This window comes from Nyctereutes procyonoides, unplaced genomic scaffold, assembly GCF_905146905.1.
Source record: "Nyctereutes procyonoides isolate TBG_1078 unplaced genomic scaffold, NYPRO_anot_genome, whole genome shotgun sequence".
In the NCBI taxonomy this organism is placed as follows: Eukaryota; Metazoa; Chordata; class Mammalia; order Carnivora; family Canidae; genus Nyctereutes; species Nyctereutes procyonoides.
In genome coordinates, this window is record NW_026575139.1 from 30,826,720 (window position 1) to 30,847,747 (window position 21,028).

The 21,028-nt window shown below is 42.9% G+C and overlaps 1 protein-coding gene across 2 annotated transcripts in view; it reads left to right on the forward strand.

Moving 5' to 3' along the window:
* Nucleotides 1–21,028, forward strand: part of ZFYVE26 (zinc finger FYVE-type containing 26) — a 62,626-nt gene that overhangs the window by 14,502 nt on the left and 27,096 nt on the right. For both annotated transcript variants that reach the window (XM_055304013.1, XM_055304014.1), the window contains 14 exons: nucleotides 54–140; nucleotides 3,152–3,220; nucleotides 3,922–4,073; nucleotides 6,151–6,352; nucleotides 7,331–7,594; nucleotides 10,173–10,292; nucleotides 10,394–10,558; nucleotides 11,084–11,302; nucleotides 12,292–12,394; nucleotides 13,265–14,010; nucleotides 15,860–16,056; nucleotides 17,275–17,379; nucleotides 18,975–19,097; nucleotides 19,498–19,674. In XM_055304013.1, the coding sequence (XP_055159988.1) occupies nucleotides 54–140; nucleotides 3,152–3,220; nucleotides 3,922–4,073; nucleotides 6,151–6,352; nucleotides 7,331–7,594; nucleotides 10,173–10,292; nucleotides 10,394–10,558; nucleotides 11,084–11,302; nucleotides 12,292–12,394; nucleotides 13,265–14,010; nucleotides 15,860–16,056; nucleotides 17,275–17,379; nucleotides 18,975–19,097; nucleotides 19,498–19,674 (2,729 nt within the window). The remainder of the gene's footprint in view (nucleotides 1–53; nucleotides 141–3,151; nucleotides 3,221–3,921; nucleotides 4,074–6,150; nucleotides 6,353–7,330; nucleotides 7,595–10,172; nucleotides 10,293–10,393; nucleotides 10,559–11,083; nucleotides 11,303–12,291; nucleotides 12,395–13,264; nucleotides 14,011–15,859; nucleotides 16,057–17,274; nucleotides 17,380–18,974; nucleotides 19,098–19,497; nucleotides 19,675–21,028) is intronic.

Below are 21,028 nucleotides of genomic sequence, written 5' to 3' on the forward strand. Positions count from 1 at the left end.
CAGGTTAAGTCAGAATTGGACACTTCTATGTGACCCATTGTTTGCTGTTGCAGAGGAGCAGCCTTCCCGAAGATACCGGCCTGTTGCCACAGGGTACCTGAGTCTCCACCGGAGGCATCGGACAAGAAAGAGCTGGCCAGGTACTCTAAAAAGCTCTCCCCACTCCTCATTCCAATGTACCAGGCAAGTGGTATGCTGCCACTTGTCTAGTATTCTTTAAAATAAAACACATTGTCCAAACAAATGCAAGGGATCTAAGATTATTCTAGTCCCATTCCCCCAAAGTAACCTTGCTAATAGTTTTCTTCCAGAAATTTTCCATGTAATATAAGCATATGTTGAACTTTATATATACAACACAGATGCATCATACTGTGTTTATTGTATATATTGAGACTGATGATTTTCTTTTTTCACTTACTTTCTTTTATATATATAGATGTATCATACTATTATATTGAGAACTTTTTTTCTCTTGTAATTTAAAGGCTACTTAACATTTCATTGTTATATATACCTTTTTGTGGACATTTAAATTGTTTCCTGTTTTTTACTATTATAAACAATGCTGTAGTAAACAATCTTGTGCATATGTCTGTGTATACGTACATGTATATGTGAATATATCCATAAAATAAGTCCCTCGCAGTAGAATAGCAAGGTCAAAGATTTGTGGATATAAAATATAGATGTTACCAAATTGCCTTAAAAAGGAGGTAGACCAGGATCCCTGGGTGGCGCAGCGGTTTGGCGCCTGCCTTTGGCTCAGGGTGCGATCCTGGAGACCCGGGATCGAATCCCACGTCAGGCTCCCGGTGTATGGAGCCTGCTTCTCCCTCTGCCTATGTCTCTGCCTCTCTCTCTCTGTGTGTGACTATCGTAAATTAAAAAAAAAAAAAAAAAAAAAGGAGGTAGACCAGGATCCCTGGGTAGCTCCATCAGTTAAGCATCCAACTCTTAATTTTGATTCCGGTCATGATCTTAGGCTTGTGAGATGGAGCCCCAAGTCTGGCTCTGCTCTGGGCATGGAGCCTGCGTAAGATTCTTTCTCTCCCTCTAACTTTACCCCTACCCTTCCACCCCCTTCCTGCTGCTCATGCTCCCTAAAAAAAAAAAAAGGACCAATTAATAGTCCCACCAACTGTATATGAATGCCTATTTGTACATGCATCCATCAAAAATGAGTAGTACCAATTAAAAATTTTTTTCACAAATATTAATATAATAGTGGTTTTTATATTTAATATTTTAATATTAATTTTTGGGTTGAAGTATTTTCATTTATTTATTAACCATTTATATTTTTCTCTTAGCTGATTATTCATATCTGAGGCCCATATTTTCTGTTGGGTTTACTTATTGAATTTTAAGAAGCATTTTATACATTAAGGAAAACGTCATTATGAGCTACAGTTTTTTCTCTATTTTGTCTTTTTTTTTTTTTTTTAAGATTTTATTTATTTCAGGGGATCCCTGGGTGGCTCAGCGGTTTAGCGCCTGCCTTTGACCCGGGGCATGATCCTGGAGTCCTAGGATCGAGTCCCACGTCAGGCTCCCAGCATGGAGCCTGCTTCTCCCTCCTCCTGTGTCTCTGCCTCTCTCTCTCTCTCTCTCTCTCTCTCTCTCTCTCTCTCTTTCTCTCTCTCTCTATCATCAATCAATCAATCAATCTTTAAAAAAAAGATGTATTTCAGAGAGAGAGCATGAGCTGGGGGTAAGGGCAGAGAGAGAAGCAGACTCCCTGCTGAGCATGGAGCCCCAATGTGGGGCTCAATCCCAGAACCTAGTATCACGACCTGACCTAAAGGCAGATGCTTAACTGATGCTTAACTCCTATTTTGTTTTTAGACTTTTATTATGAGTTTTTCTTAAGGAGTTTAATACAGGAGCATTATACATGAGCATTATACATTTTTAGATAATCAAATTTCACTATGGTCTTTGGTGCTGGCTTTTAAATAAGTAACAGGAGAAGAGTGCCTGGCTGGCTTAGTCAGTGGAACATGTGACTCTTAATCTCAGGGTTGTGAGTTCAAGCCCCATTTTGGGTATAGAGATTACTTTAAAATAAAAAATCTGATAAATAAATGACAAGAAATTCTTAAGAGTTTCCTGTGTGCTGAACAGTGCTATCTAGGTAGCTTAAGGGCAATGAATGAGGCATGAACCAGGACCTTGCCTTCAGAGAATCTTAAGTTACCTGTATTAACAATATATTTGAAAAACTTCAACTGCACTGAAGTATTCACTGTCTGAAAACAAAAGAAATCTCTTAAAAGGGGAGATCAGCATAGCCTACAAAGATTAGGGAAAGGGATGTTATGGAAAAGTTGACTCTTGAACTGAGCTCAGAAGAACGAGTAGGCTTAGCTAAGTGGCAATGAGAAAAGTGTGCATACTGGGAAGGGTGGAGGATACTGTGAAAGAAATCTGGAAATTTCAAGGTTGAGTTGCTAATGCCTTAAGCTGCTCATTTAATTGGTTTGAGTCAAAATAGTTTGTATCTGCTTGACCCATCCAGCCCAAGAATGCAAAATCCATCTTCTCTTTCCTACAACTGTCCGTTCCTTTCTAGTGAGCCAAGGAGCCTCCTGTGCACAGGGCTGATAATGCTCTTAAATGACCACAGTAAATAATAGCAAGCCTCCACTCACCAACCCAAGCACTTCAGAAAGCAGGTGTTCAGAAGCCTTTGCTCCAGAGCTTTAAATGTCATGGTCTTTGCCAGACTGGTTTTTATACTTGGTTCCCTGCTTTTTCAAGTATGAGGACTCTTTCTAAGTCAGAAAATTTTTTGGCCCTCTTTGCACCCCACGTGTCCTGCTCATAAGAGTTGTGCTTTTATTTTTTTAGAATATTGACAGTGCTTAGTAAGGAGACAGGGTTGCTGACTCCTAGAAGTAACTTGAACGCTCCTGAGGCTCTGAGACCCACAGGTTGGAAACTGCTATTACTCAAATGAGCACAGGGACCGCATTAGGCCCACCCTTCGCCTTTGATCTGTAGAAACTTGTATTTGCCATGAAAAGAGCAACAGGGTAATAGTTACCCATTACCCTCTCACTCTTAATACCCAGACCTTGGCTTCAAGCTGAGTTTCCACACTATAAGTTGATGGTTGATTTTTCTCTCTTCTTTCTAATACCTTTAGATGGACAGGACAGAAGTTCTAATCCATCCCTGGAAAGTACAAGTAGTGAGCTGAGCACAAGTACTTCAGGTATGGGGGTCCCAACCAGTTGCCAACTTCAAGCATCTTTGCCTTGATATAGAGTTGCCCTACACCATGATATAAAATCCTGGACTGAGCAGTTCATATCTGGGTTCAAGAAGGTTGGTCCTAAGAATGCAAGCTTCCAGTTATAAGATAAATAAGTCCTGGAGATATAGAGTGTTACTGTAGTTAACAGTTCTGTCTTGTATATTTGAAAGTGGCTAAGAGAATAGGTCTTAAAATTCTATCACAAGAAAAAAAGTTTGTAACTAGGTGTGATAAATGATGGATGTTAACTAAACTTATGGAGTGGTCATTTCACAATATGTACATAAATCATTATGTTGTACACCTAAAACTAATACAGTGTTATATGTCAATTATATCTCAATTTGAAAAAAAAAAAAAGATGGCTCTGCAGATGGACAAACAGATTTCAGCAGGGAAAAGGGGAAGGGTTGTCCCACCATCAACTGAGTTACCCATCAACAGAGGGAAACAGGTGAAAAACCCAAAAATGATACTTAAGTCTTGGATACAAAAATGAAAGCATAGGTTTGCCCTCAATTGAGGAAAAAATGAAGCTCTGTTTACAGAACTTTTAGAGAAGGACTTTGAAGATAAGAGTTTGGTGGGAGGTGCGAGCAGTATGGTTTTTCCTCAATTTCTGTTGCTTCCTTGGCCCCCACATTCTTGCATCCTAATAGAGGGAAGTCTGAATGCTGTGTCTGGAAGGAATGAGCTGGATGGCCAGTTGCAGCCCCAATCTCAAAGTTCACTCATCCCCATGATGTTCTCCCCACCTGAGTCACTGCTGGCATCTTGCATCCTCCGGGGGAACTTTGCAGAAGCCCACCAGGTAAGGGGAGTCCCTGTGTAGCAGGTGTTAGCCGCCCAGGCCATGCCTTGTGCTAGTAAAGAATACTAAGGCAACCTGTCACTGTCCAGGGCCCACTGAGCCTCAGGAAAACCTAGATGTATGTGCAACCAGAGCCTCAGGAGCACCTAAGGGGCCACATCTACCAGGAGCAGCAGGGAGAAACTTGTAAGCATCAAGGCCCAGTCCTCAGCAATGTGGACTTCACGATACATCCTGAAGATTTAAGCTGTTGAATTCTCTCTTAACAGAAACAGTATTTTAACAAGATCAAAGAAAATATTTAGCCACAATTCCACCACTTCAAAACATTGAAGTATTTTTGTTTCTTTCCTTGTACTCCTTCTGTGAACACGTATGTGTTTTTATATAGTTAAAAATTGTGATGCAGGAGTGCCTGGGTGGCTCGGTCAGTTAAGCGTCTGTGTCTGGCTCAGGTCATGATCCTGGGGTCCTGGGATAGAGTGCCGTATCTGGCTCACTGCTCAGTGGGGAGTCTGCTTCTCTCTCTCACACTCCCCCCACTTGTGTGTGCATGTTCACTCTCTCTGTCAAATAAATAAAATCTTTTAAAAAATCATAATGCAGACAATTTTTAATAATAGCTAGAATGCCAGTTCATTATACAAGAAGTATAGGAGCTACCAAGCTAGAATTTTCCTGTTATATAAGAAAAAGCACAAGGAGTGGAAGTCAGAAAGACTCATACCCTCTCTGAAATTCGATATACTCATTTGAAAATTGCAGTTAAATGTAATACCTATTTGTCCTACCTCATGGGAATGTTAAGAGGATTATGTACAAGCTGTGAGAAATCGCAAGAATCTTCTACTAAAAATTGCTTAAATTTAATGGCATAAAAACCTGCTGTGTTGGTTTTAAGACTTTTGGTATTTTTATCACCCTTGCTCTGATCCCTTAACACAGAGTTCAGAATTTTTCTGTCATGTGAGTTCAGTTGTTGAGTAAATTGAGGAGAAATCTAGGTGATGGAAGAATCTTTAACTTCCTTTGATCATTTTAGAACCCATACTTGAATGATAATGATAAATCTGACCCTCAATGGGAGAACAGGACCCTTGCCAACCTTTTTACACCCAAATCCAGAGAGGAATTCAGCTGGGATTCCCCACCATCCACCCCCTCAAGGCTTTACTCCTAAATGTCCTCACCTCCTCTTCCTTTCCTAGGACTTCGATCTTTTCTATTTTTTTTAAATAAAATCTCTATTTCCTTAACCTGGTTATAGAATAAGTCATGTGTATTGCAAGAATATACCAATATTAAAATTGCAAGAACCAATATTAAGGGTAATATATATTTTTTTGCCAGTATTTTTCCAAGTTATGAATGATTTTTATGTAGCCAAGATTATGTTGAATGTAAAACTTTAGTGCCTTTTTTGCATTTGCTTTGTAATTAGTTTTAGTGACCTCACAGCAGTCTGAGCAAGTAGGTGCACCTGTCCATTACCCTGCTGCTCAACATAAGATTTTTTTCATCCTTGTAAGAGCTGTAATAAATAGTGCCAAGATTATCATCTTTAGGCATTAAGTTTTTTTAATTATTTCCTTTAGAGAATTTCTCATAGAAATTACTAAGCCAAAGAATAAAAACATTTTTAAAGCTTTATAGACTATCAGATTGCTTTTTAAAAAAGGTGGTGACAGTTCATTCTACCACCACTCCATGAGGGGTTGTTTTTACTTTTTGTCATTGTGATAGATGCAAAGTGATGTTAATATTATTTAAATTCCCTGGATTACTCGGGAGAAAACATTTTTCATCTATAGATTAGTCATATGTAATTAGTCATTTGCATTTTTTCTTAGAAATTATCTACATATTTTGCCTATTTTCTGTTGGGGCCGTGGTGGCTTTCTTGCTGACTTTTATGAATTATTTCTATATTTGATCTGTTCTAACATTCAGTGCTCTCACAAGACTATAAAGCAGTTGTCTGAGGACCATATTCTAGTGATAGGCAAGATCTCATGTGTCTTGGTTTCCTAACTCAGCAGACCCAATACAACCCATACTCATTCTTCTCCTGTGACAGGTGGTGCTCATGTTCAACCTGAAGTCCTCGCCCAGTGCAGGGGAACTGATGTTCATGGAGCGCTACCAGGAAGTGATCCAGGAGCTGTCCCGGGTAGAGCACAAGATTGAAAACCAGAACTCAGATGGTGGTAGCAGTACCATTCGAAGAACAGGCAGTGGCCGCTCAACACTACAGGCCATTGGCAGTGCAGCAGCAGCAGGTGCCACTATAGGTGGTGAGGTAGCCGGCGGTGGGGGTGTCGGGAAAAGCCACTCAAATCTTAGGTTCCTCATAAAGGTGAGCAAAAATCCAGAGCAGGACACTTGCCTTGAAGAATAGCAATCCTGACACATGTAGAGTCATTTTCTAGCTGTTTCCAACTTCCCTGACCACAGTGGCCACATACCTGCCACGTGAGCTACTCTGTGAAGTTTGTCCTATGGGACTTAAACTGAAGAGTGTGAATGCTCTTCCTCCCATGTGTTTCAATGGCCACTAGCTTGGGCTGTGGGAAATGGCTAGGAGTTTATTTCCTTCCTGTGTAATTATTCAGAGATAAAGCATATCACTTTATGTTTCTGTAAAGTGAAGAAGTTGTATTTAACACTGATGGCTTAGGATTCCACAGGTCTTAATGCCCAACATTGGCTACGCTGCAAAATTTCATCCTTTCATTATTTCTTGAAAATGGAATCCTGCCCCACATTTCCACATCTCTTATTGGTCTAGGCTCTGCATACCAAGTACCATCACAAATCTCTCCTACATTCTCCCAGGAAGTTTATAGACCTCTTCAAAAGAATATACGCACATCTTTTTTTGTTTTTAATACATTCTTAACAATGAGTATTATGTTGTACCTTATTTTTTGTTGTTGTTGTTTTTTTTAGCAATGTGTTTTAGAGATGGTTTCTGATTAGCACACACAATGCACCTCATTCTTTCTCAGCTTACCTTTAGATGTCATTGGGAAGAAGCCCCTATCATCTTGATCATTTTGAGTTTCTCTGGGCCTTCCTTTCCATAACGTTGTTTTAAGGCTATAAGAGCAGGCTGTAATGATGGTTCTGGTATGCAAGAAGATATCCTGTGCAGAAGGATCTCAAACATTTGTTTTTAAATAACTACTTTTTAAAATAAAAGTAGGAGTGAGAATCATGTTAACCTCTTGCTTTTTACTCTGCTTCTGAGTGTCCAGGAATGGTATTTTACTCTATCTCTGATGTGACCGACAAGCTGCTCAGTACCTCTGGAGAACCCATCCCCACGCTCCAGGAGGACTTTTGGATAAGCAATACCCTATTGGAGCCCACTGCCTCGCTGAGAGAGGTGCTGGAAGACCTCAGTCCCCCTGCCATGGCTGCATTTGACCTAGCTTGCTGTCAGTGCCAGCTCTGGAAAACCTGCAAGCAGCTCTTGGAAACAGCTGAACGACGTCTGAACATTAGCCTTGAGAGTCGAGGTAAGTGTGCCTCTTTGGCTTTATTCCTTAATTCCCAAATGAGGGGATGGGTTTCTGAGATGCTTGAGAAATTCTATAAGAAGGAAATGCTTATTGGGGAAGGAGGGACAGGGAGACAGGATTATTAGTTAATTCCCTCATGGCCAATCTGGAGGCTTAAATAGAGTCTGAGAATTTTGTCTTCTGAATAGACTTGTCAGGGGGATCCCTGGGTGGCTCAGTGGTTTAGCGCCTGCCTTTGGCCCAAGGCGCGATCCTGGAGTCCCGGGATCGAGTCCCGCATCGGGCTCCCGGCATGGAGCCTGTTTCTCCCTCCTCCTGTGTCTCTGCTGCTTTCTCTCTCTCTCTATGTCTATCATAAATAAATAAATCTTTAAAAAAAAAATGAATAGACTTGTTAGTCTGCAATCATTCAGAGAACTTCTTTTCTGGTTTATATATAAATTCAAGGAAGAAATATATATTTAAAACTTATATAAATGGAAACTGTGCCTTTAGACTGCATGCCCCTGCCGGAGTGAACCCCACTTAACCTAAAACCTAGAATTGTCTTGAGTTTGTAAACCTGGCAGAGGGGAATATTTCATGGATCATAGATCATAGTTAGAGGATTGTATCTTGAGGTTAATAATATCCCAGAGCATGTATATGGAATTCTTGAGAGGAATCCAGTATATGAAGGTAGGAGAATGTGAAGAAAGAATTAGGAAAAAAGTTCCATTCCACTCATTCTGGATACACACACCGAACATTGGAAAGAGCCTGCCTCTCTCAGTGATATGGATGGAAAAATGGATGGTGAGTAGGTCATGATATTATAGCCACTCCTAGGCTCAGTGATTCATTAGAAGAAATTACAGAACTCAGCATGCAGTCATACTCATGGCTAAAATTTATTTCCGCAAAAAGACACATAGCAAAATCAGCAAAGGGAAAAGACTGATGGGACAAAGTCTGGAGGAAATCAGGCACAGCTTCCAAGAGTCTTCTCCCTGTGGAATCACACAAGCTGTGCTTCATTCCTCCAGCAATGAGTTGTGACAAGTGTGTACAATGATGCTCATTGGAGACTCAATGCCCATGGTTTTTATGGGCCGTCATCTCTGCCCAGCAAGTATCAAAATTCTAGACTCTCAAAAGGAAAGCAGATGTTTAGCATAAACCACACTGTACACAGTTTAGACAGAGCAGCGACTCTCATCATTTAGGGCACTTTTTTTTTTAAGTATTTATTTATTTATTCATGGGAGACACAGAGAAAGAGAGAGAGGCACAGACACAGGCAGAGGCAGAAGCAGGCTCCATGCAGGGAGCCCGATGTGGGACTCAGTCCCGGGCTCCAGGATCAGGCCCTGGGCTGAAGGCGGCACTAAACCATTGAGCCACCCGGGCTGCCCCTACGGCACGTTTTATATCAGTGTCAGAAACCATTTACCAGTTAAGTTTATAGCTGCCAGCCTGGCAACCTTGCAAATATGCCTTTCTAAGGATAGCATTCACAGGCCTGCTGTGGTACCTCTTTTCTGCATACGCCTACAAATCACTTCTGAGCTATTTGTTAAAATGTCCGCTAGTGCTCACATAGCCTTTCTAAGAAAATATACTGTGGCATACGTAGTGCTGTTTTGTGTTTTTTTTTTTTTTAAGATTTTATTTACTTATTTATAGAGACAGAGAGAGAGAGAGAGAGAGAGAGGCAGAGACACAGGCAGGGGGAGAAGCAGGCATCATACAGAGAGCCTGACATGGGACCCGATCCAGGGTCTCCAGGATCACGCCCTGGGCTGCAGGTGGCGCTAAACTGCTGCGCCACCCGGGCTGCCCTGCAGTGCTGTTTTTATTGAACAGTTTCCCTCCCCTTATCTAGTACTCATATTTTAAAATGAAAGATGTTGTTCAAATTGTTATTAGCTGGGGCAGCCCCGGTGGCGCAGCGGTTTGGCGCCACCTGCAGCCTGGGGTGTGATCCTGGAGACCTGGGATCGAGTCCCACATCAGGCTCCCTGAATGGGGCCTGCTTCTCCCTCTCTCTCTGCCTCTCTCTGTGTGTCTATGAATAAATAAAATCTTAAAAAAAAAAAACTGTTAATAGCTGAAATGGTCTCATGTCAATCAATTAGGAATTAATTTAGTACCTGCTGTGTTTCCAGATTACCTGAAGTGAAGGGGGTATAGGAGAGATATAAGGAATAATCTTTGTCCACAAAGTTGTTCATAGTCTAGTCAGGGTGTCAAGATGCCACTTTAAGCAAAAGAGAACACAGGATCCCAGCTCAAGCTCTCAGCTGAGAACACTACCAAGGCAAATTCACAAGAAGTGATTAGCTTGGGACGGCAACTCTATAGGAGTCCCAGAGATTCTGGGTCTGCTGCTATTGGCAGCTGAGGCATCATACTGGAGGTAGCCCTGGGACCTCAGGCATGAAAAGGCCATTTGGTTCTCACCCAAAATGGCACAGCATATCTTTCCTCCTTAGCGTTGAGGAAGATAAAATTTTACAGTAAATACAGGACTGAGTATCAGTCTCTGAAAGTACCTTATTTTTTCTGCATTCCCCCTCCTTCAACCCATTTCCAGGTCGACGGCTAGACCATGTACTCATCAATGCTGATAACATTCAAGGTTTTCCATTTGTTCTTCAGCAAATCAGTAAGATCCTCAATTATCCACTTACATCAACTGGACAGACTAAATTGGGTGAGCTGCTTCCCCCCGCCCCCCCCCTTTTTTTTTTGGCTTCTGGACTTGGAACATTAAGTCAGCATTGGAGTTCACTTTTTCTCCTTTGCTTTCCACAGAGAGTGTAGAAGAAAAAGGCACTGGCCCTCCACGGTGCAGCATTGCTGAACTGCTTCAGATGTGTTGGCCCAGCCTCACTGAGGACTGTGTGTCCAGCCATGCCACCCTCTCACAGCAGCTAGATCAGGTCCTCCAGTCACTGAGAGAGGCATTGCAGCTGCCAGGTACAGGCCCGACTGTTCGGCAGCAGAGGCGGGCTGAACTGGGGAAAGGAAACAGCCAAGAAGGAAGAAGCACTTTGGAGCAGGGGCTGAGGACTCTAGAACTGGGCTCTTATAGCCCCCTAGTTAGCCAGGGCATGTCTCAGAGCTATCTCTACCTGTTTCCCCACCTCTCAAGTGAAAGGATGCTTAATGCTCCCATTAGCTGATACATTTTTCTGACACTTAATGAGAAATACACCCAGGAGGTGCTTGTAAACATTGATCAGCCTTTTCTAAAAGATTGCCGTGCCCTTCATAAAGCTGTTCCACCTCGGAGATACTGGGGTGAAAACAAGACTATCCCCCACCCTGATTTTTCCAGACTCAAAGCTCTTCCTGGCTGAGAATCACTTGTATAGACAACCAATTTAGGATTTTATAGCTACCTTATAAGCCTAGCACCCAAGCTATAGGATGCCCCATTGATCCAAAGCTGGAAGCACTGGCTAAAACCCCTGTCCCTTCCCCTGTCGTAACTGCTTCCAGAGCCCAGGAGTACCCCACTCTCCTCACTGGTGGAGCAAGCAGCTCAGAAAGCTCCAGAGGCAGAGGCCCACCCTGTGCTGATCCAGACTCGGCTCCTCCAGAAGAACTTGGGCAAACAGACCCCAGCAGGTAGCAGACATACTGACTACATGGGCACCTTTTTCAGTTACTGCAGCACTGTGGCTGCAGTTCTCCTTCGGAGTTTGAGCTCTGAGCCTGGTAAGTAGCAAGAAAGGGGATGGAGTCATGACTGGCCTGGTATTTAGAACAGGGAAGAAGGGCATGCAATTAAGAGGTTCTGGGGACTGGAGCGCCCAGATGGCTCAGTCAGTTGGGCGTCTGACTCTTGATTTTGGCTCAGGTCATGATCTGAGGGTTGTAAGATCAAGCCCTGCCTCAGGCTTTAGAGCCTGCTTGAGATTCTCTCTGTCTACGCCTTCTCCTCTCCCTCTCTAAAAAAAAAGGGGGAGAAGTTCTGGGTACAGTAGCCAAGAACACCAGGTTTATAGGGTCCTTTCTTACTCATCTGTGTTTTATTCATCCCTGTCCCCCCCCCCCGCCCCCTCAAGTGTACTACTGCATGGTACAGCTGTATAGCACATGGGAGTACTATAACTTTTGATTGCATTAATGACAAAAAATACTTCTCTCAGATCATTGCGGATTTGAGGACCCAGAGAGGATCAAGTCTCTGATATGAGTCCACATAGTGAGTACTGGGTGCACTTTAGTTGTGTTGAAGAGAGCAAGATGAGCTGTTTGTGGCTAGAGCTACCAAACCTGAAGTCTGTCTGTGGTTGGAAGTCTTTAGAGCAGTAGTAAGGTGTAAACTTGCAGTCAGGGTCACATGAAGAATACCCTTTACATAGAAGATATCAACAGAGGGCTCTCAATGTAGTCCTTTTTTTTTTAAGGTTTTTGTTGTTGCTATTGTTGTTTGAGAGAAAGAATACAAGTGGGGGGAGGGGAAGAGGGAGAGGGAGAAGCAGGCTCCTCACTGAGCAGGGAGCTCCAAGCAGGGCTCCATCTCAGGACCCTGAGGTCACGACCTGAGCCAAAGGCAGATGCTTAACCAACTGAGCCACCCAGGCACCCCTCAATGTAATTTTCATTTTGACAGCGCTCTTTTTTATTAATTCTGGGAAACAGGGCTCTGAGCTGTTACAGTCGGTGGTGAAAACAAAGGTCACTTTTTTTTTTTTTTTCAGATCACATGGAGGTCAAGATAGGAAATCCATTTGTCCTCCTACAGCAGAGCTCTTCCCAACTCGTGTCACACCTCCTGCTTGAGCGACAAGTTCCCCCAGACAGGTAGGAGCTACTCTGTGGAAGTTAAGCATGGATGGGCCTTCCTAACTGTTTAGTTACATTAAGGAATACAAGGGCTCAGTGGGGCTGTGCTTGAGTTCAGTGCAGAGAGTGGGGTTTTCTTCCAGACTTTTCCCTTAATTTGCATTTACTCTTATACAGCTGCATTAAAATTAAAATTCAATTTCAATTCACTTCATTTCTTTCTGTTTTGCCACCTCTCACAACATTCGTATTGCAAGCATAAAATTAAGGGGTGAATCTTCATTTATGAATAAGCAAAAATCAAAAATTTGATAACTTATTTGTTGGCTATGCTATAGGAAAACAAGCATTCTTCTCATAGATTGCTGGTGGGATATAAATTGGTACAGCCCATATGGGAAGACAATTTGTCCATATTTATTTAAAAAAATAATTATATACCCTTTGACCTAGCAGTCAGTCCACATTGGGGAATTTATCTTGTGGCTTTATTGACTTGTGAAAAATTATATATATACAAAATCATTTTGTTACAGCTTTATATGTAATAGAAACAAATAAGAAAAATTTATTCACTAATAGAAGACTAAAGTATGGCTCAACTCATAATGGAATATTATGTAGCTGTAAATAGGAATGAGAAGGTCTTTCTGTAGAGGGATGTGGACAGATCTCCCAGATATATCAAGTTAAAAAAGCAAGAACAAAACAATGTGTTTAATAGGCTACCTTTCGTGCGGGGGGGGGGGGGGGGGGGGCAGAAAGAGAGTAAGAGTAATAATTAAAGAGTCTGCATTTACATTTGATTGTATAAACAAAGAAATTCCGTACTTGGGTAACATGCCTGTGCACTCAGGTCCTTTGCATCCTCTGCTTCTCTCCCTCCAGGCTGGCAGCCCTTCTGGCCCGAGAGGGGCTCAGCCTGAGTGTGCCAAAGGTCATCGTTAACTGCTGCTGTGAGCCTCTTGCCCTTTGCTCTTCCCGGCAAAGCCAACAGACATCATCCCTTCTGACCCACCTGGGCATCCTGGTCCAGCTGCATACCTCCCACTGCCTGGAGGACCTCCCACTTTCTACACTGAGCTCCCCAAAGCCAACTGGGGATCCCACATTGAAAAGGAAGCCCCGCTCCTCCCCAAGGGATTCATCACACCCAGCCCTTACATCCTCTGCCTTGGCCTTCCTTAAGTCTCGCTCAAAGCTGCTGGCCACAGTGGCCTGTCTGGGGGCTTCCCAGGGGCCCAAGCTCACCAAGCCCAGCTTGTCATGGAAGGAGCTTCGTGGTCGCAGGGAGGTGCCTTTGAGTGCAGAGCAGGTTGCCCAGGAGTGTGAGCGCCTCCTGGAACAGTTCCCTATGCTCAAAGCCTCCCTCCTGGCTGCCTGGGAGCCCCTACGACAGTCCACCGAGCAGGGGCAGAACCTGGCAGTGAGTCTCTGTGGCCGGGCCAGTCTCTCTACTGTCCTCCTGGGCCTGCACTCTCCCAGTGCCCTAGATGTGCTCACCGAGGCCTTCAAGGAAGCCCTGGTGGCCAGAGATTGGCCCCGAGCCCTTCAGCTCATGGAAGTGTATGGAAGAGACGTGGATGACTTGAGCAACATAAGAGATGCAGTCCTGAGCTGTGCTACGGCATGTGGTGAGCAGAAGGCTATGCCTCCCTCCTTATTGGTGGTAATAACATTGAGCATTCAGCGAGTGTATCATCACATTTGATCCTCACAATAACTCTAGAGAAAGGTGCCACCATAATCGCATCATATTGAAAGGAGAGCAAGGCTCAGAGGTTAGGGAACTTGTCCAGGATAGTAAATGGTAGAGCAGAGCTTAGAATCCCACTCCATCTAACTATAGAACAGGCACTCATAGCCAGTATCCTCAACACTGCATATCAGAATCACTGGAAAATTCTATAAACTATAAATATCTGAGCCCAACCCCCAGACATGCAGGATGGAGTTCAGGCAAATGTTTACTTTAAAACAGGGGTCAGCAAACTTTTTCTGTAAAGAGCTTTGTAGCCATACAGTCTCAGGTGCAACTACTCAACTCTGCCATTATAGGATGAAAGCAGCCATAGATGGTACATAAACAAATGAGCATGGATATAGTGTAATAAAACTTTATTCATGGGATCCCTGGGTGGCGCAGCAGTTTGGCGCCTGCCTTTGGCCCAGGGCGCGATCCTGGAGACCCGGGATCGAGTCCCACGTCGGGCTCCCGGTGCATGGAGCCTGCTTCTCCCTCTGCCTGTGTCTCTGCCTCTCTCTCTCTCACTGTGTGACTATCATAAATAAATAAAAATTAAAAAAAAAAAAAAAAAAACTTTATTCATTAAAAACAGACTGACAGCGCCTGGTTGCCTTCCTCAATGGAGCATGCAACTCTTCATCTCAGGGTTGTAAGTTCAAGCTCCATGTTTTGTGTAGAGATTACTTAAACTCTTTTAAAAACAAAACAAAAAACCAAAACAGATTGTGGGCCTGTTTGACAATCCTATTTTAAAAGCTTCCAAAGAATCAGCTCTTTCTGCCCACAGGTCCTGTCCCAATGCTTTGATAAAACACTTTTTTGCACTGAAAAAAATAAAAGCTCCCAAAGAGTCCTTAAGGGAGTTGAGAGCAATGATCTATAATACTCTACTAGAGGGAGCAAGAGTTGGGCATGCTGTAGGAAATGGCTTCGAGGGGAGGGTGGGGGGCCTTGGCTGCCCTGACGAAAGGAAATAAATCCCTCCTGGGGAAGGTGGAGAAATCCACTGACTGGCTATGCACTCTTAATTGCTTTGAGTCTGTTTTCAAATCTGTGAAATAGGTGTAAGGAGAGAAAGATCTACCAAGTAATGACAGGGTATGAAGGGAGTGAAACTAGTTTACTTGAAATAACTTTCAAGTAGTTATATATGGCACAGAGTAGAAATTGCAGGGAAAACTAAGAGCTCTGCCTACACACTGAGTCTGAAACAGTGCCATCTGTGCAGCATGCCAAAACATGGAGAGCTTCATCTGTTCTGTCTCTTCTTCCTTCATTCCTTCCTTCTCCCTTTGTTCTTTTTTCTTCCCTTTCCTTTCTCTTTTCAGAAAGTCTTGTGACTGTGATTAAGTTCTTTTTTTTTTTTTTTTTTTTTTTTTATTTATGACAGTCACAGAGAGAGAAGGAGAGAGAGGCAGAGACACAGGCAGAGGGAGAAGCAGGCTCCATGCACCGGGAGCCCGATGTGGGATTCGATCCCGGGTCTCCAGGATCGCGCCCTGGGCCAAAGGCAGGCGCCAAACCGCTGCGCCACCCAGGGATCCCCAGATTAAGTTCTTAAAAAGAGAAACATATAGCATTTCTCCTTTCCATTTAATGGTACCAAGTGTAAAAATTAAGATCAGGTCGATCTTAAGGATACTCCAAGCTCCTGTTTTATGAAATGGAACAAAACTGGACTCTTAAGCTCTTCCAGTGCCAAGTTTGCCACCTCTGGGAATCTTTTCCTCTTGCAGACAAAGAAGGTTGGCAGTTCCTATTTCCTGTGAAGGATGCATCCCTGAGAAGTCGGCTAACCCTACAGTTTGTGGACAAGTGGCCCCTGGAGTGGTGCTTGGAGATCCTGGCATACTGTATCTCAGACACAACTGTCCAAGGTGAACTAAAATGTGAGCTACAGAGAAAGCTGGCAGAGCTGCGGGTGTATCAGAAGGTATGGTTCCCTGCATCAAGAGAAAGAAAATAGGCTTCCCACCATATTACCAACTTCAGCCTTTTCCTACCTGATGGTGGAGTTTAAGAAACAGACAGTCTGGTCCTGGCTTTTGTTCTGGATCTGGCTTCTTTTCTTAGGTGAACATCGAAGAGAGACCTTATATCTATTTACTATATTATTTTCCTTTTGTAATTTTAAATATATTCGTGAAATAAGGACAGTAAGAACAACAGTCCACAAAGCTTCTTTCTCATGTATTCTATGTATTCTTGAGTTTTGTGCATGTTTTATGTTTGTTATGTGTTCCTTGTTGTTCAAAAGTTCTTATAGAGCTTAATCTCCATATTTTTTTTTTTTTAAAGATTGTTTTAAATTTCAAGAACCATTTTGAAAGCTGCATGAAAGTGACAGTTTCGGGCAGCCCGGGTGGCTCAGTGGTTTAGCGCCACCTTCAGCCCAGGGTGTGATCCTGGAGACCCGGGATCGAGTCCCACGTCGGGCTCCCTGCATGGAGCCTGCTTCTCCCTCTGCCTGTGTCTCTGCCTCTCTCTCTCTCTCTCTGTCTCATGAATAAATAATCAAAATCTTTAAAAAGAAAAGAAAAGAAAGTGACAGTTTCAAAATGAAAGATTATTTGGGGAAATATATTATTTTCAAGATCAAGAGGCCAGGGAGACAGATTTAGGTGGTATGGCTACATAGCAAGTATAAAGTATATGCTAATTTTTCCATGTATACATGGAACCGAAAAGAGTCCAGAGCCCCAGCAGAGCAAGTGAAAATGGCAAGTGAGAAAGATTTTCTTTCCACTCTTCTTCAGCACTTTTCTTGCAGAGCTAAAATGTTGCATTAAAGGGCAATCCCGCTGAGAATTCAAGCTGGAAGAGTATCTTAGGTAGAGTTTTTAAGATGGAGGAGCATGGGACAAGTGACCCCAGGAGGCTGAACAAGCTATGAAGCACAGAAGCCTCTGAGAATTGCTCTCATAAGTGAAAGGCCCCAATCCTGGCCTCTCCGTTCAGCCTTTCCTCCCTAAGGATGCTTTACTCAAGTCATTGCTTCATTTGCTTTTATTCCTCTGCTCTCTTGGCAGGTTTTGACAGCTTGACATTGGGACAGAAACCTAGGAATAGCCCATCCCTGAAAACTCGAGTGAGTTGTTCATGGAGGGTGAAGCTATAATGTGGTTTGATAGCTCTTCCTATCTTTCCTTAGATTCTAGGTTTGCAGGCTACCCCAGTGTGGTGTGATTGGCAGAGTCTGAGGAACTGTTGCATTGAGGACCCATCAACTGTCATGAACATGATTCTAGAGGCAAAGGTACTATTTTCCTAAGTGGTATTCCCCTTTTTCCTCTTCTCAGAGTTGCAACTTTTTACCTGGTTGTATAGACCCCTTTCCATATATCAGAGTCCACATTTTTTTGGTAGCTACATCGGATTCTTTCATCTTTTTGTGTGTGTGAAATTTACCAACATAGAAGTGTAGAGAATAATACAATGGATGCATTTATACTATCATCCTACTTTGTATATACAAAGTACAGAATGTAGAGCTAGTGGTGGAATTGCTGAATCATCAGGCATAAAGATCCTCACCTTTACTGAGACCTTATAGATTGCTCTTAAGATCAGTAAGTCCACTTGCAGTTCCTATTGCTCCATATCCTTATAGCATTTGGTATGTCCAACTTTTCCCTTTGTGCCAATAGGATGGTATCTCATTACTGTTTGAATTTACATTTCCATGATTACTAATGACCTTGAATGTCTTTTCATATGTTTATTGAACATTTGAGTGCCAAATAGAATCTTATTTATGCTTTAAGGAGCTGATATACCATAGTTCAAAATGTGGATGTGCTCATTCAGATGTTCATGCATTGAGGAAACCTTTATTAACCATCTGTTATTTGCAACTGCACTAGATGGTGGTGAAGCAAAGATAATTAAGCTTAGTCCTTGACCTTGTGTGGCTCACATTTTGGGAAGAGGAGTAAAATGAAACACATCCCTAGATTATTGTGATATATCAAGTGACAGAAGTAAACCCAGGTTGGGAGCACAGGCAGGGCACCTAACATAGCCTGAGAAACAAAGAAGCATCCTGAAAAAGATGGTCCCAAGGAGAGTTGTGGGGAGGGCATTCCAGATGGTACCATATTAAAATACCTGGACAAAGCCTTGGGAATTCCATTCTCTGAAACTTTAATCCAAGGTTCACAAATTGGGGGTAGGGAGTAGCAAACAGGGACATAGAATCTAATGCCCAGGATGCTTGTTTCCCTCATGCGGTATTGGTCTGCCAATTTTTTTTTTTCATGTTGCTTTCGCTGCCAACGTTTCAAAATAGGGAAATTTTTTAATTAAAAAATTTTTTCAGCTTTTTAAGCACTGGGACCGCACATTCACACAGCAACAATCAGACCTAAGTAGGCACTGTCTCCTTTGTGTTCTCTTTGCCCTTTATTTATTTATTTAAATTCTAATATAATTGACATTTAGTGTTATATTAGTTTCAATGTACAATATATAGTGATTCAACAACCCTATACATTATTTGTCACTGTCTCTTTTGGACAATCTTCTCAGTCTTCCTCACTTCCTTACTATCTCCCCAGGGCTGTGGAAGTACTAGTCACTGTATGTCATGTTTCTTTTTTATGCTAGATCTCAGAGGAAAGTGATATCATTAATCATCAACCTACTTTGATCATTTTTGTAACTCCCTTGCCACTGTCATCCTTTGAGTTTATGAGCCCACTTTAATCCCAGAGTGTAGTTCCCAAGAGCACTTAACCAAACTTTCCTGGGGCTTTACCAGACTCAAGACTGCTGAGAAAAATCAGGCAAAAACTGGATGTGTGACAAGGCTAGTGAGTCAAAGGGATTGAAGCCGTGTATGTTTCTTTCCAGGAATATGGGCTGTGTGAGGAGTGGGGCTGCCTCTACCCCATTCCAAGAGAGCATTTAATCAGCCTACATCAAAAGCATCTTCTCCACCTTCTAGAAAGAGGAGATCATGAAAAGGCTCTGCAAGTAAGCCTCCATCTCTTGAAATTTTTCTTTTGGGATAAGACAAAAAGGTTAGTCAAACCAGATGGCTTTGTTCATGAGAACTATCAAGCAAAGCATTTGCAGTCTCAGGTCTGCCCCTTCATGTCCTTCAGGAGTCCTTCATGGCCTCAAGATGATTGTAGTCATCTTCAACTGAAGGTACGTAGACCTGCCTTTCATGCTAGATGGTCAGCTGGGTCCAGGATTCTGCTAAACTCTGGTCAAAATCATCATTTGTGGAGCTTCAGGGATGGTGAAAGAAAGAGTGCAGAGAAGGGATTAGTCCAAAATGAATAAACCTAAATGTTCCATCCCAAACAAAACAAGGCTGGACCGAGTTCTTTATGGGCCTCATCTCCCCTCTACCCTTCTCTTACAACAGCTCCTGCAAAGAATTCCTGATCCTACAATGTGCCTTGAAGTCACAGAGCAATCCCTTGACCAGCACCCTAGCTTGGCCGCTTCTCACTTCCTGGCCACCTACCTCACCACTCACTTTTACGGAGAACTAACTGCTGTCCGACACCGTGAAATCCAGGCACTATACATGGGATCCAAGGTCAGGAAGGAAAGGGGGTGATGGGAAGGCATGTCTGGGGGAGAGACCACCGGCCCAGCTTCTACTTCAGAACTTACCCTGTCAGTGGCTCTTCCAGGCACCTGCCATTCTTGTCCTGTGCTATATAAAACTTTTATCCTAGCAACCCACTCCTGAGTCCCTTGGGAGTTGTCATTGTCTTCCTGCCTTGCCTCCAAAGTGAATTCTATCTACGTGGTTCTCTTAAGTTCTCTTTGTGGTTTCCCTGGTATCGGTTGATCAGTGTTCTCAATGCTGACCATGTAGTAGAATCACCTGGACTTTAAAAAAAAAAATTGTTGACCTTTATCCCAGATCAGTTAAAACTGAATCTTTTGGGGCAGGACCTGGCTATCTTCTGAAGAGATTCTGAGGTGAGGATTTCAAACTACTGCTTAATAACCTAGTTTGTGCTAAAGAAAAAAGAGTTAATTCTCTAGGTAATGAAGTTCTTACCTTTGATGTGTAACCTTGGAGACACTAACAGAAGAAAAAATTGCAAGCTAGAAAAAAGTAATCTAGAGGGGGGGGCGGCTAGGGAGAAATGGGGCCCTCTAACACTGTTCTTTTTTTTTTTTTTTAAAGATTTTTTTTTAATTTATTTATGATAGAGAGAGAGAGAGAGAGGCAGAGACACAGGAGGAAGGAGAAGCAGGCTCCATACCAGAAGCCTGACGTGGGACTCGATCCTGCGACTCCAGGATCGCGCCCTGGGCCAAAGGCAGGCGCCATACCGCTGAGCCACCCAGGGATCCCCCCCTCTAATATTGTTCTGATGATTCTGATTGGCTCATATCTACCACTTCATGAGTATAGACCTCACTCCACAAATAGAACAAGTGCTAGGAGAACCGTCAGTATGAGTACTGGCTCACCTGTTAAAGAGTTCAGCTACATAAAGTGTTCCTAAAGAAAATGCACTTTTTTTTTTTTTGGATGCACTGTTCCTACATGGGGGAATCCTTGAAAATTGGCAGTGAGCAGAGCCAGTGAACATATTTCAAGCCTAGTGATAACAGTCTGTGGGAGTTGAGGACATCATTTACCTATAGGACACTAAAGTGCTAGGTTTAGGCAGCCTACTGACATCACCTTATATTGCTCGTTCTAATTAAGCCTCAGACTGACAGAATGGTGGCTGTAAGAATCAGGCAGTTTTCAGCGATACCTGGAGGTGCCACCTGTGGGCCAGATCCAGTCCTCAGCCTACTTTTGTAGATAAGGTTTTATTAGAACATAAGTTCGTGCATTCATTTACTTACATATGGCCTGTGACTGCTTTCACACCACACTGGCAGAGTTGAGTAGTTGCCACAGAGACTTTATGGCCCAAAAA